Here is a 15,525-nt window from a genome sequence, read left to right as displayed (position 1 = left end):
TGTATGGATGTGAGAGTTGGACTATGAGGAAAGCGGAACGCAGAGGAATTGATGCTTTTGAACTGTGGTGTTGGAGAAGACTCTTGAGAGTCCCTTGGACTGCAAGGAGATCCAACCAGTCCATCCTAAAGGAGATCAGTCCTGGGTGTTCATTGGAAGGTCTGATGTTGAAGCTGAAACTCTAATACTTTGGCCACCGATGTGAAGAGCTGACTCATTTGAAAAGACCCTGATGCTGGGAAAGATTGAGGGCAGGAGAAGAAGGGGACAACAGAGGATGAGATGGTTGGATGGCATCACCGACTCAATGGACATGAGTTTGGGTAGGCTCTGGGAGCTAGTGTTGGACAGGGAGGCATGCTGCAGCTCATGGTGTTGCAAAGACTCAGACACGACTGAGCGACTGAACTGAACTGAAAGGACAGACTTTTGAACACAGTGGGGAAAGGAGAGGGTGGGATGATTCGAGAGAGTAGCATTTAAACATATATATTCTCAGTTTTTGAGGAGAGGATTGATATGATGGGTCATATAAATTTGGAAGTTAATTCTACAGGATAAACAATAAAAAGGTGAAAGATGGGAGGTCAGGATGCTAGTGTTAGGGGGCTTTTGCAATAGCCAGTTGATAGAGGCTAAGGATATAAATCACTTTACCACCAAAGATAAGTCACCTTCTTTCATGGACTATTTCAATCCACAGAATTCATGGGTTGACAATGATAAGCTCTGAGAAAAATTTTACCTAGCTTCTCTATTAGGAAAAAAAGGCAAAATAATTTCCATAAAACCAGGATCAAATTCATATTGATGTATGAGGAAATCAAACCGATATTGTAAACCAATTATCAATCAATCAAAATAAATATTATAAAGAAAACAAAAAACCAGGATCAGTGGGAGTTATGAAGAAAGTCATTCCAATGATTTAAAAAATTTAATGGTAAAGATATATTCCCAAATTGATAATAATTAAAAAGAAATTTTATCTTTAAATTATGAAAGTATGATAACACATTTACAGGAGACTTGGAAAATACAGAACAAGGTCACATATAGTTCCACCATATATTACAATTATTTTTTTAAATAGATAAGAATTTTAGTTGGAGTATCAATATCAAACTCTCAAAAAGTAATAGAATGAATATATAGATAAGTAGAAGGATACAGTAGACCTGGAAAGCACTGTGAACCAATTCAACATAATTAAGATTTATATAATTTTCACACAGTAGTAGGATACAAATTCTGTTCAAGTTCCCATAGACAATAAACTAGCAGACTCTGGAGCATATCCAGGGACATAAAACAAGGTACAAAAATTTCATGGTCTAAAGGTATTGAAATCATACAAAGTCTGTTCTCTTACCAAATTGATAGTAATTTTTAAATGACATTATTTGTTGCATTAGAGCTATGAATTTTCCTAGGGCTCTATCTTCTATTTTCTAATTGTGTGAATGAATGAATTACAATTTTTTTCTTAAGTCCCTTCATCTCTTTTGCTAAAGAGATTAATAGAAATTGAAAGGAGAAAGAAACAAAAGGAGCTGAAGGAGAAGGAAAAGCAAGAAAGAAGGAAAAGACTAGAAACAGAGATGGGTGAAGATGCGGAATGGGAACTCCAGGAAGAAGACGAGGAGGAGGAGGAGGAAGAGGAGCCCTTACCCGAAATCTTTGTTCCTTCAACCCCCTGTCACATCCTCTGTGGATTTTACTCTGAGCCAGGAAAGTTCTGGATTTCTTTGGTGAGTAATAATGTAATAAATTTTTATCTCAGTCCTAATCCAATGTATGTATTATTTTCTATCACATTCTTAATTCCTTACTCTGTGCTAAGACTTCAGTTGTTTTCTACTATTGAAGGCTTGGATTTTGATAAATGAATGTGTTAATTTTTACATCATCTTTTATATGCCTGTCTACTATATCTTTTATCTATGATAATCACACATGTTTCAGAAGGTCAAAGGGAAGAAGAATCAAAGATAGAAGGGCAAAGGGCTAAGAGGTTTTCCAAGTGAGTCTGTCATTTTAAAATTTTGAGTATGATGGCAGCACAATCCACTGGACTTGCTTACCTTTCATTACCTACAACTATGCTATGTAGCCACATGGAAATCTGGGTAAATGGCTGTTTTTATTAATAGATGATCACAGTGCCACAATCAAAGAAATTGGGACTTGGCTAATAAGGAAGCACAGAAAAATGGGAGACAGGTACCTGGGAATGTTACCATAGTGTGACAATTACATCTCCTAAATACATATTTTCTACTCTAATAAAATATTTTATTGATCTATTGCAAAGCAAGATTTCCTTCACTATATAAAAAATTTGTGTATAGTACCATAGCTTTCTTATCCATTCATCTGCTGATGGACATCTAGGTTGCTTCCATGTCCCGGCTATTATAAACAGTGCTGCGATGAACATTGGGGTACACGTGTCTCTTTCCCTTCTGATTTCCTCAGTGTGTATGCCCAGCAGTGGGATTGCTGGATCATAAGGCAGTTCTATTTCCAGTTTTTTAAGGAATCTCCACACTGTTCTCCATAGTGGCTGTACTAGTTTGCATTCCCACCAACAGTGTAAGAGGGTTCCCTTTTCTCCACACCCTCTCCAGCATTTACTATTTGTAGACTTTTGGATCGCAGCCATTCTGACTGGTGTGAAATGGTACCTCATAGTGGTTTTGATTTGCATTTCTCTGATAATGAGTGATGTTGAGCATCTTTTCATGTGTTTGTTAGCCATCTGTATGTCTTCTTTGGAGAAATGTCTATTTAGTTCTTTGGCCCATTTTTTGATTGGGTCGTTTATTTTTCTGGAGTTGAGCTGTAGGAGTTGCTTGTATATTTTTGAGATTAGTTGTTTGTCAGTTGCTTCATTTGCTATTATTTTCTCCCATTCTGAAGGCTGTCTTTTCACCTTGCTAATAGTTTCCTTTGATGTGCAGAAGCTTTTAAGGTTAATTAGGTCCCATTTGTTTATTTTTGATTTTATTTCCAATATTCTGGGAGGTGGGTCATTTGAATCAGTTCTAATGAGGTGGATGAAACTGGAGCCTATTATACAGAGTGAAGTAAGCCAGAAGGAAAAACATAAATACAGTATACTAACGCATATATATGGAATTTAGAAAGATGGTAACAATAACCCGGTGTACGAGACAGCAAAAGAGACACTGATGTATAGAACAGTCTTATGGACTCTGTGGGAGAGGGAGAGGGTGGGAAGATTTGGGAGAATGACATTGAAACATGTAAAATATCATGTAAGATACGAGTTGCCAGTCCAGGTTCGATGCACGATACTGGATGCTTGGGGCTAGTGCACTGGGACGACCCAGAGGGATGGTATGGGGAGGGAGGAGGGAGGAGGATTCAGGATGGGGAACACATGTATACCTGTGGCAGATTCATTTTGATATTTGGCAAAACTAATACAATTATGTAAAGTTTAAAAATAAAATAAAATTAAAAAAAAATTTGTCTCAAATTCACATAAAAATATATGTGAAAGGGGGCGGTCCTAATATGGTGGAGGAATAGGATGGGGAGACCACTTTCTCCCCCACAAATTCATTGAAAGAACATTTGAACGCTGAGAAAATTCCACAAAACAACTTCTGAGTGCTGGCAGAGGACATCAGGCACCCAGAAAGGCAGCCCATTATCTTCGAAAGGAGGTAGGACAAAATATAAAAAAATAAAAAGAGAGACAAAAGAGGTAGGGACGATCTATCCCAGGAAGGAAGTATTAAAAAAGAGAGAAGTTTCCAAACACCAGGAAACACTGTCACCGGTGGGTCTGTGGTGAGCCTTGGAATCTCAGAGGGCAACATAACCAGGAGGAAAAATAAATAAATAAACCCCACAGATTACATACCTAACGGCAACTCCCAGTGGAGAAGCAGCCCAGACGCTCGCATCCGCCACTAGCAAGCGGGGGCTGGACAGGGAGGCGCGGGCTGCATTGCTTAGGGTAAGGACCCGGCCTGAATGCCCTGAGGGCAATCTTAGGGAACTAACTTGAGGTAGCAACCCAGACTGTGGGATAGCTATCCCACGAAAAAGCCCTAACCTAGAAGAAATAAAAAAGAGTCAATATATAATGAAAATGCAATAAATGAGATAAAAAAACACTTGGGAGGGAACCAACAGTAGAATAATGGAGGCAGAAGATAGGATAAGTGAGGTAGAAGATAGAATGGTAGAAATAAATGAAGTAGAGAGGAAAAAGGGAAAAAGAATTAAATGAGGACAACCTCAGAGATCTCTAGGACAATGTTAAATGCCCAACATTAGAATCATAGGAGTCCCAGAAGAAGACAAGAAGAAAGACCATGAGAAAATACTTGAGGAGATAATACTTGAAAACTTCCCTAAAATGGGGAAGGAAATAGTCATCCAAGTCCAAAAAACCCAGAGAGTCCCAAACAGGATAAACCCAAGGTGAAACACCCCAAGACACATATTAATCAAATTAACAAAGATCAAATACAAAGAACAAATACTAAAATTGGTAAGGGAAAAACAACAATAACACACAAGGGGATTCCCATAAGGATAAGAGCTGATCTTTCAGTAGAAATTCTTCAGGCCAGAAGGGAATGGTAGGACATACTTAAAGTGATGAAAGAGAAAAACCTACAGCCCAGATTACTGTACCCAGCAAGGATCTCATTCAAATATGAAGGAGAAATCAAAAGCTTTACAGACAAGCAAAAGCTGAGAGAATTCAGCACCACCAAACCAGCTCTCCAACAAATGCTAAAGGATCTTCTCTAGACAGGAAACACAGAAAGGGTATATAAACTCGAGCCCAAAACAACAAAGTAAATGGCAATGGAATCATACTTATCAATAATTACCTCAAATGTAAATGAGTTTAATTCCCCAACCAAAAGACAAAGACTGGCTGAATGGATACAAAAATAAGACCCCTATGTATGTTGTCTACAAGAGACACACCTCGAAAGGAGGGACACATACAGACTGAAAGTGAAGGGCTGGAAAAAGATATTCCATGCAAATAGAGACCAGAAGACAGCAGGAGTAGCAATACTCATGTCAGATAAAATAGGCTTTAAAATAAAGGCTGTGAAAAGAGACAAAGGACACTACATAATGATCAAAGGATCAATCCAAGAAGAAGATATAACAATTATAAATATATATGCACCCAACATAGAAGCATTGCAATATGTAAGGCAAATGCTAACAAGTATGAAAGGGAAAATTAACAATAACACAATAATAGTGGGAGACTTTAATACCCCACTCACACCTATGGATAGATCAACTAAACAGAAAATTAACAAGGAAACACAAACTTTAAATGATATAATAGTTAGACCTAATTGATATCTATAGGACATTTCACCCCAAAACAATGAATTGCACCTTTTTCTCAAGTGCACATGGAACCTTCTCCAGGATAGATCACATCCTGGGCCATAAATCTAGCCTTGGTAAATTCAAATAAATTAAAATCATTCCAAGCATCTTTTCTGACCACAATACAGTAAGATTAGATGTCAATTACAGGAGAAAAACTATTAAAACTTGTATTCCTGCTTTCTGGAGGGTTTTTTTTTATCATAAATGGATGTTGAATTTTGTCAAAGGCTTTCTCTGCAACTATTGACATAATCATATGGTTTTTATCTTTCAATTTGTTAATGTGTATTACATTGATTGATTTGCAGATATTGAAGAATCCTTGCATCCCTGGGATAAAGCCCACTTGGTCATGATGTATGATCTTTTTAATATGTTCAGCCAACATATGGAGGCTGAACAACATGCTGCTGAATAACCAGCAAATCACAGAAGAAATAAAAAAAGAAAATATGCATAGAAATGAATGAAAATGAAAACACAACAACCCAAAACCTATGGGACACTGTAAAAGCAGCGGTAAGGGGAAGGTTCATAGCAATACAGGCTTACCTCAAAAAAACAAGAAAAAAATCAAATAAATAATCTAACTTTACACCTAAAGCAACTAGAAAAGGAAGAAATGAAGAACCCCAGGGTTAGTAGAAGGAAAGAAATCTTAAAAATAAGGGCAGAAATAAATGCAAAAGAAACAAAAGAGACCAGAGCAAATATCAACAAAGCCAAAAGCTGATTCTTTGAGAAGATAAATAAAATTGACAAACCATTAGCCAGACTCATCAAGAAACAAAGGAAGAAGAATCAAATCAACAAAATTAGAAATGAAAATGGAGAGATTACAACAGACAACACAGAAATACAAAGGCTCTTAAGAGACTACTATCAGCAACTATATGCCAATAAAATGGACAACTTGGAAGAAATGAACAAATTCTTAGAAAAGTACAACTTTCCAAAACTAAACCATGAAGAAATAGAAAATCTTAACAGACCATTACAAGCACATAAATTGAAACTATAATCAGAAATCTTCCAGCAAACAAAAGCCCAGGACCAGACAGCTTCACAGCTGATTCTACCAAAAATTTAGAGAACAGCTAACACCTATCCTACTCAAACTCTTCCAGAATTGCAGAGGAAGGTAAACTTCCAAACTCATTCTATGAGGCCACTATCACCCTAATACCAAAAACTGACAAAGATGTCACAAAAAAAAACTACAGGCCAATATCACTGATGAACATAGATGCAAAAATCCTTAACAAAATTCTAGCAAACAGAATCCAACAACATATTAAAAAGATCGTACATCATGACCAAGTAGGCTTTATCCCAGGGATGCAAGGATTCTTCAGTATCTGCAAATCAATCAATGTAATACACCACATTAACAAATTGAAAGATAAAAACCATATGATTATGTCAATAGATGCAGAGAAAGCCTTTGACAAAATTCAACATCCATTTGTGATAAAAACCTTCCAGAAAGCAGGAATACAAGGAACATACCTCAACATAATATCAGTTCTAATGAGATGGATGAAACTGGAACCTATTATACAGAGTGAAGTAAGCCAGAAAGAAAAACACCAATACAGTATACTAACGCATATATATGGAATTTAGAAAGATGGTAACAATAACCCTGTGTACGTGACAGCAAAAGAGACACCGATGTATAGATCAGTCTTATTGACTCTGTGGGAGAGGGAGAGGGTGGGGAGATTTGGGAGAATAGCATTGAAACATGTATAATATCATGTATGAAACGAGTCGCCAGTCCAGGTTCGATGCACGGTACTGGATGCTTGGGGCTGGTGCACTGGGACGACCCAGAGGGAGGGTAGGGGAGGGAGGAGGGAGGAGGGTTCAGGATGGGGAATGCGGGTATACCTGTGGCAGATTCATTTCGATATTTGGCAAAACTAATACAATATTGTAAAAGTTTAAAAATAAAATAAAATTTAAAAAAAATAAGTAAAAGCTATATATGACAAACCCACAGCAAACATTATCCTCAAGGGTGAAAAATTGAAAGCATTTCCCCTAAAGTCAGGAACAAGACAAGGGTGCCCACTCTCACCACTACTATTCAACATAGTTTTGGAAGTTTTGGCCACTGCAATCAGAGCAGAAAAAGAAATGAATCCAAATTGGAAAAGAAGAAGTAAAACTCTCACTGTTTGCAGATGACATGATCCTCTACATAGAAAACCCTAAAGACTCCACCAGGAAATTTCTAGAGCTAATCAATGAATACAGTAAAGTTGCAGGATATAAAATTAACACACAGAAATCCCTTGCATTCCTATATACTAACAATGAGAAAACAAAAAGAGAAATTAAGGAAACAATTCCATTCACCATTGCAACATAAAGAATAACATACTTAGGAATATATTTACCTAAAGAAACAAAAGACCTACATATAGAAAACCAGGAAACACTGGTAAAGAAATCAAAGAGAACACAAAATAGATGGAGAAATATACCATGTTCATGGATTGGAAGAATCAATATAATGAAAATGAGTATACTACCCAAAGCAATCTATAGATTCAGTGCAATCCTTATCAAGCTACCAATGGTATTTTTCACAGAACTAGAACAAATAATTTCACAATTTGTATGGAAATACAAAAAACCTCAGATAGCCAAAGCAATCTTGAGAAAGAAGAATGGAACTGGAGGAATTAACCTGCCTGACTTCAGGCTCTATTACAAAGCCACAGTCATCAAGACAGGATGGTACTGGCACAAAGACAGAAATATAGATCATTGGAACAAAATAGAAAGCCCAGAGATATATCCACGCACCTATGGACACCTTATGTTCAACAAAGGAGGCAAGAATATACAATGGAGAAAAGACAGTCTCTTTAACAAGTGGTGCTGGGAAAACTGATCAACCACTTGTAAAAGAATGAAACTAGAACACTTTCTAACACCATACACAAAAATAAACTCAAAATGGATTAAAGATCTAAATGTAAGACCAGAAACTATAAAACTCCTAGAGGAGAACATAGGCAAAACACTCTCCAATGTAAATCACAGAGTATTGGAAATAAAAGCAAAAAAACAAAAAACAAATGGGACCTAATTAAACTTAAAAGCTTCTGCACAACAAAGGAAATGATAAGCAAGGTGAAAAGACAGCCTTCAGAATGGGAAAAAATAATAGCAAATGAAGCAACTGACAAAGAATTAATCTCAAAAATATACAAGCAACTCCTGCAGCTCAATTCCAGAAAAATAAATGACCCAATCAAAAAATAGGCCAAAGAACTAAACAGTTCTCCATAGAAGACATACAGATGGATAACAAACACATGAAACAATGCTTAACATCACTTATTATCAGAGAAATGCAAATCAAAACCACAATGAGGTACCATTTCACACCAGTCAGAATGGTTGCTATCCAAAAGTCTACAAGCAGTAAATGCCAGAGAGGATGTGGAGAAAAGGGAACCCTCTTACACTGTTGGTGGGAATGCAAACTAGTACAGCCACTATGGAAAACAGTGTGGAGATTCCTTAAAAAACTGAAAATAGAACTGCCATATGACCCAGCAATCTCACTGCAGGGCATACACACCAAGGAAATCAGAATTAAAAGAGACACGTGTACCCCAATGTTCATCACAGCACTGTTTATAATAGCCAGGACATGGAAGCAACCTAGATGTCCATCAGCAGATGAATGGATAAGAAAGCTGTGGTACATATACACAATGGAATATTACTCAGCCATTAAAAAGAATAAATTTGAATCAGTTCTAATGAGGTGGATGAAACTGGAGCCTATTATACAGAGTGAAGTAAGCCAGAAAGAAAAATACCAAGACAGTATATTAATGCATATCTATGGAATTTAGTCCAACCAGTCCATTCTGAAGAAGATCAGCCCTGGGATTTCTTTGGAAGGAATGATGCTAAAGCTGAAACTCCAGTACTTTGGCCACCTCATGCAAAGAGTTGACTCATTGGAAAAGACTCTGATGGTGGGAGGGATTGGGGGCAAGAAGAGAAGGGGACGACAGAGGATGAGATGGCTGGATGGCATCACTGACTCGATGGACGTGAGTCTGAGTGAACTCCAGGAGTTGGTGATGGACAGGGAGGCCTGGCGTGCTGCGATTCATGGGGTTGCAAAGAGTCAGACACGATTGAGCGACTGATCTGATCTGATCTGATGGAATTTAGAAAGATGGTAATGATGACCCTATATGTGAGACAGCAAAAGAGACACAGATGTGAAGAACAGACTTTTGGACTCTGTGGGAGAAGGTGAGGGTGGGATGCTTTGGGAGAATGGCATTGAAACATGTATATTATCATATGTGAAACGAATCGCCAGTCCAGGTTCGATGCATGAGACAGGGTGCTCAGGGCTGGTGCACTGGGATAACCCAGAGGGATGGGATGGGAAGGGAGATGGGAGGGGGGTTCAGGATGGGGAACACATGTATACCCGTGGTGGATTCATGTCAATGTATGGCAAAATCACTACAATATTGTAAAGTAATTAGCTTCCAAATAAAATAAATAAATTTATATTAAAAAAAAAGAAATATATGTGAAAGATTACCACTAGGTCGTAAGTGGTCTCAGATCCTTGGCCAGGCCAGAGGACTGCCTAGCTAAGGACTGTTGTTGTAAGGAATGATAAGAGTTCATGCTACTCCTCATCAACATTTCTTAGAAATATATCTTTAATAGCAATTTTTAAGGAGGCAAGCAGCAAGAAGGATGGAAAGTAGTGATGAAGGCACCTTAGGATTCCATGTATTAGCGCCTTGACCCTTTGTTTTCTGTGCTTTATAAAACAATTATTGATGGGTTCTGTTGTGTGGGGTTCAAGGGGTAAAGAGATAAATAGGACATGGTCCAGCCCTCTGGAAACTTCCTCATATCATGAGGGAGAGAGGTACAGAAACAACTGTAATAGAATAGAGTTCTAGTGTCTTAAAACATGCAAAAGTTACTAATTATCTAACAAACATATTTAATGCTTATTAGCTTTAGGGTTGCCAGATATTACATGGGACATGCTTATACTAAAGATAAACTTGCTGATTATCTGAAATTCAAATTTACCCGTGCACCCTGGATTTAAAGTTTTTTTTCCCTAGTTTTACTGAGATATAATTAACATGCAGCACTGTATAATTTAAGGTACATAGCATAGTGATTTGACTTGCATGTATCATAAAATGACTACCATAATAAGTTCATTTTATGTTCATTCAGTTTTTTATTTGCAAAATCTGGAAACCTGATTATTCTATACCAAGCACTATTCTAAGTGACCACCTTATAAAATAAGTGCTCTTAATAATTTGCATTTTACATAAGAAAAAACCATGGCAGGGAGAGGTTAGGTAACTTATTTGCAGTCATATAATTAGAGGTGGAACAGGATCTGGACTCAGGCAGTCGGGGTCTAAGCTCTTAACCATTAAACTACACCAGCAAACAAGGTTAAGGTATAGTTCAGAGACAGTGACACTAACCCTGTTTGACTCACTTGCCAGCTCTGTGCCTGTACCACACAGATGCTGTAGAAAACCAGCCTTGTTTTGAAGCCATGACCACAGTTCTCATATCTCACAGTGTTCACACTGTAGGCTGGTTCCACTTTCCCACTTTCCAAATGATCACTAATTCTTCTCCTGTCAGTCATTTTCACCTTCCCTCAATTTCTAGTCATAACCTTACCTCACGTTTTCTTTTCTTTTTGTTTCTGTTTTGTTGTTTCTGGTTGTGCTGTGTGGCTTTCGGGATTTTAGATCCCGTATCAGGAATTTAACCCAGGCCCTGGTGGTGGAAGCACTGAGTCCTAACCACTGGACTGCCAGGGAATTCCCATCTCACATTTCACTGAGAAAATAAAAACAATCAGATGGCATTTCCTTATCTTGTCTTAGATCTCATGTTCTATGGGGATCCATACAAGTTTGTCTGCTACTGTTAACAATTGGTGAATCGTCTGTTACAACTTCCCAAGGACACTATTCCAAATGGCCTCTTGATCCCATCCCCTCTCACTTTCTCAAAGGTTTTACTTCTGAAATAAATGAGCTGGTCTCCTGTATCTTCAATCTCTCTCTGTTTACTCACTTCTTATCATCAGCATATAAACATGCTCCTAGTACTTACCAACTTAAATTTTTTTCTTTAACATCCTTTCTTCTCATCCATTGCTCCTTTATAGGAAAACTTCTTGAAAGAGTTGTGTGTAATCATTGGCTTAATTTCTTCATCTCCTGTTTGGTCTTTAACCCATTCCACTTGGGTTTTTATCTTCACAATTTCACATCATCAAAGATTTCCATACTGTAAAGCCCAGTGGCCACTTCTCTGTCCATTTGGCCTCTCAGAAGCATGTGATAGAGTTGACCTACCATCTTTCTTAAAGCATTTTTTTGGGGGGCCTGGCTTCTATGACACCACTTTCTGTTGGCCAGGCCACTCCTTTTTAGCTTCTCTTGCTGGCTTCTTATTTGTTGAACTAGCTTTTAACTTTGAAGAACTTGAGGATGTTCAAGTTCTTGGGCAGCCTCCTTCTTGCTAGATGATTTCATCTAGTCCCATGGCTTTAAATATCAATTATATGTCAGCAAATCTCATGTTTATCTCTAGTCTTGACCTCTCCTCTCATATTCAGCCTTGAACATCCAACTTGACATCTCTACTTGGCACCTCAAAATGAACATGTTCAAAATAGAACTTTAAAAATCACACTTTCCCTGTACAAACTTGCTCCATCTCCATCTCAGTAAATGGAACAACCATCCACCCAGTTTCTAAGCCAAAACTCAGAGCTGTTGATGATTCTTCTTTTTCCTTTACATTTCATATTCTTATTTTGAAGTATATCTTTTGTAAGCAGCACAAAGTTAGGCTTTTTCTTTTTAATCCTGTAGTAAAATCTTTATTTTAATAGAATGCTGTATCCATTTACATTTAATGTAGTGACTAATATATTTTAGATTAAAGCTACTGTCCTATTATTTCTGTTTATCACATCAATTTCAGTTATATGTTCCCCTTTTCACCTTCTATCAGATAATTAGGTAGTTTCCCACCCCACCCCCCCAATTTTCCTCCTCTATTGTACTTTTTTTTTTGTTTTTACTATTTTTAGTGGTGACTCTAAAGATCATAATATATACCCTTATTTTAATATGCATGCTCAGTTACTTCAGTCCTGTCTGACTCTTTGTGGTCCTGTGTACCATAGCTATGAAATCAAAAGATGCTTGCTCCTTGGAAGAAAAGCTATGAGAACCTTAGACAGCATATTAAAAAAGCAGAGACATTAATTTGCTAACAAAGGTCCATCTAGTCAAAGCTATGGTTTTTCCATTAGTCATGTATGAATATGAGAGTTGGACTAGAAAGAAAGCTGAGCACTGAAGAATTGATGCTTTTGAACTGTGGTGTTATAGAAGACTCTTGAGAGTCCCTTAGGCTGCAAGGAGATGAAACTTGTCTATCCTGAAGGAAATCAGTCCTGAATATTCATTGGAAGGACTGATGTTGAAGCTGAAACTCCAATACTTTGGCCACCAGATGCAAAGAACTGACTCATTGGAAAAGACCCTGATGCTGGGAAAGATTGGAGGTGGGAGGAGAAGGGGACGACAAAGAATGAGATGATTGGATGGCATCACTGACTCGATGGACATGAGTTTGAGCAAGCTCTGGGAGTTGGTGAAAGACAAGGAAGCCTGACATGCTACAGTCCATGGGTTGCAGAGTCAGACATGACTGAGTGACTGAACTGAACTGTACCAAAGCCCTCCAGGTTCCTTTGTTCATGGGACTCTTCAGGCAATAATACCAGAGTGGGTTGCTATTCCCTTCTCCAGGGCATCTTTCCAAACCAGGGATTGAACCTCTGTCTCTTATGTCTCCTGCCTTGGCAGGTGGGTTCTTTACCACTAGCACCACCTTTGAAACCCATAATTTCACATAAATTTATTCTTTTACTAGCTCTAGAGAAAAAAAGATCTTTTATGTTTAATGTTGTGTATCCTCCCCCACACCTCATTGTCAAATTATTTATATACACACACACATATATATATGTATATATGAGTTTGGGGGTTTTTTTTGCCTTATTGTGCCTATTTTGCCTTTAAATGTTTTTTATTTCTTCTGTATATTTTCTTTTCAAAACTATATTTTTATCATCTTTTGTCTTCCATTCTACCATCTACATCTTTTTATTGTTCTTTATTTGTAATCTTATGCATCTTTCTTTCTCATTGCTTTGAAGATTTTGTGTTAAAATGTGTAAATTCTTTATTTTTTTATTGATGTATAGTCTTACAATATTGTGCCAATCTCTGGCTATACAACAAAATGACTTGGTTATATACATATAGATATTCCTTTAAGAAAATTCTTTTGCTCTTATGGTTTATCACAGGATATTGAATATAGTTCCTTGGGCTATAAAGTAGGGCCATGTTTGTTTATCCATCTGTAACAGTTTACATCTGCTAATCCTACACTCTCAGCCCTTCCCACCTCAGTCCCCTTGGCAACCGCAAGTATGTTCTCTATGTCTATGAGTGTTTCTGTTTTGTAGATAGGTTCATTTGTTTCATATTTTAGACTCCACATATTAGTGATATAGTATGGTATTTATTTTTCTCTTTTTGAGTTAACTTCACTTAGTATCATAAGCCCTAGTTGCATCCATGTTGCTGCAGATGGCATTATTTCATTTTTTTTTTATGGCTGAGTAGCATTCTATTGCACATGTGTACTTCATCTTCTTTATCCATCCATCTGTTAACGGACATTTAGGTTGTTTCCATGTTTTGGCTAATGAATAGTGCTGCTATGAGCATAAGGTTGCATGTATCTTTTTGAATTATAGTTTTGTCTGGACATACATATGCCCAAGAGTGGGAATGTTGAATCATACAGCAGTTCTATTTTTAGTCTTCATTGTAAATTTGAATTTTATTTCTCTAATTAGTGATATTAAGCATCTTTTCATGTGCCTGCTGGCCATCTATATGTCTTCTTTGCAGAAATGTCTATTAACGTCTTCTGCCCATTTTTTGATTGGGTTGTTTGTTTTTCTGTGTGAAGTTGTATGAGCTGTTTGTATATTTTGGAGAATAAGCCCCTGTCTTGTCACATTGTTTGCAAATATTTTCTCCTATTCCATAGACTGACTTTTTGTTGTTGTTGCTTTTATATGGTTTCCTTTGCTGTGCAAAAGCTTGTGAGTCTGATTAGGTTCCATTTGTTTTCATTATTATTATTTTTTTTTTACTTCTATTGTGTTGGGAGACTGACCTAAGAAAACATTGGTATCATTTATGTCACAGAATGTTTTGCCTATGTGCTCTTCTAGGAGTTTTATGAAATTCATGTTAAAAGGTATAAATTCTTCATATATCTTGCTTGTGGGTCACTGGCATTTCTTGCACTTTAACACATTTTTATTCAGTTTTAGAAAAGTTTCAGACATTTAAATATGGATTGTTTCTAGTCCATATTTTTGGTCTTGTGGAATTCCAATTTTATGTATATTAATCCTTATTATTACGCCTCATACAGATCTTACACTCCTTTTTAAAAATTTTTACATCTTTATTTTCTCTCTACTGCCTTATTCTATTTTTTTTCTGATCCTGTTTCACTTTCATAACTCTAGCTTTGGCTGTGTCTAATTGTTTTTAAACCAATCTATTGAATTCTAATTTCTGTCATTTTATTTTTCAGTTCTAGAATTTTCATTTTTCCCATTATCTACTTTTTCATAGATCCTAGTTGACTTCTAAATTTTTCTGCCTTCTAAAGTCCTTAAATATATTAATCATAGTTATTTTGGAGTCCATTTTGGAAACACCTCTATCAATATTTCTTATAATTTTGTTTCTTGGCTCTGTTTTTTTCTCTTGATTTTCAGTCAAGACTTTGTTAATACACTTAGTTGCTTTTTTGCTTTCTTTTTAGTTGAATGCTAGACTTTATGAAAAACTGTAGCATCAACTTGAGTCTCTGTATATTGCTATTATCTCCTGGAAATTGATTTTCAGTTCTGGAAAGCAACTAGAAATCCTAGGTCAGTTTCATCCAGTC

At 36.9% G+C, this 15,525-nt stretch overlaps 1 protein-coding gene across 3 annotated transcripts in view; it reads left to right on the top strand.

Moving 5' to 3' along the window:
- Window positions 1-15,525, top strand: part of CFAP44 (cilia and flagella associated protein 44) — a 119,438-nt gene that overhangs the window by 46,204 nt on the left and 57,709 nt on the right. For all 3 annotated transcript variants that reach the window (XM_002684775.6, XM_059887897.1, XM_059887895.1), the window contains one exon: window positions 1,515-1,751. In XM_002684775.6, the coding sequence (XP_002684821.2) occupies window positions 1,515-1,751 (237 nt within the window). The remainder of the gene's footprint in view (window positions 1-1,514; window positions 1,752-15,525) is intronic.

This window comes from Bos taurus, chromosome 1 (assembly GCF_002263795.3).
Source record: "Bos taurus isolate L1 Dominette 01449 registration number 42190680 breed Hereford chromosome 1, ARS-UCD2.0, whole genome shotgun sequence".
Lineage (NCBI taxonomy): Eukaryota > Metazoa > Chordata > Mammalia > Artiodactyla > Bovidae > Bos > Bos taurus.
Note: the sequence above shows the minus strand (reverse complement) of the source record. Positions and strands in the feature narration are given on the sequence as shown.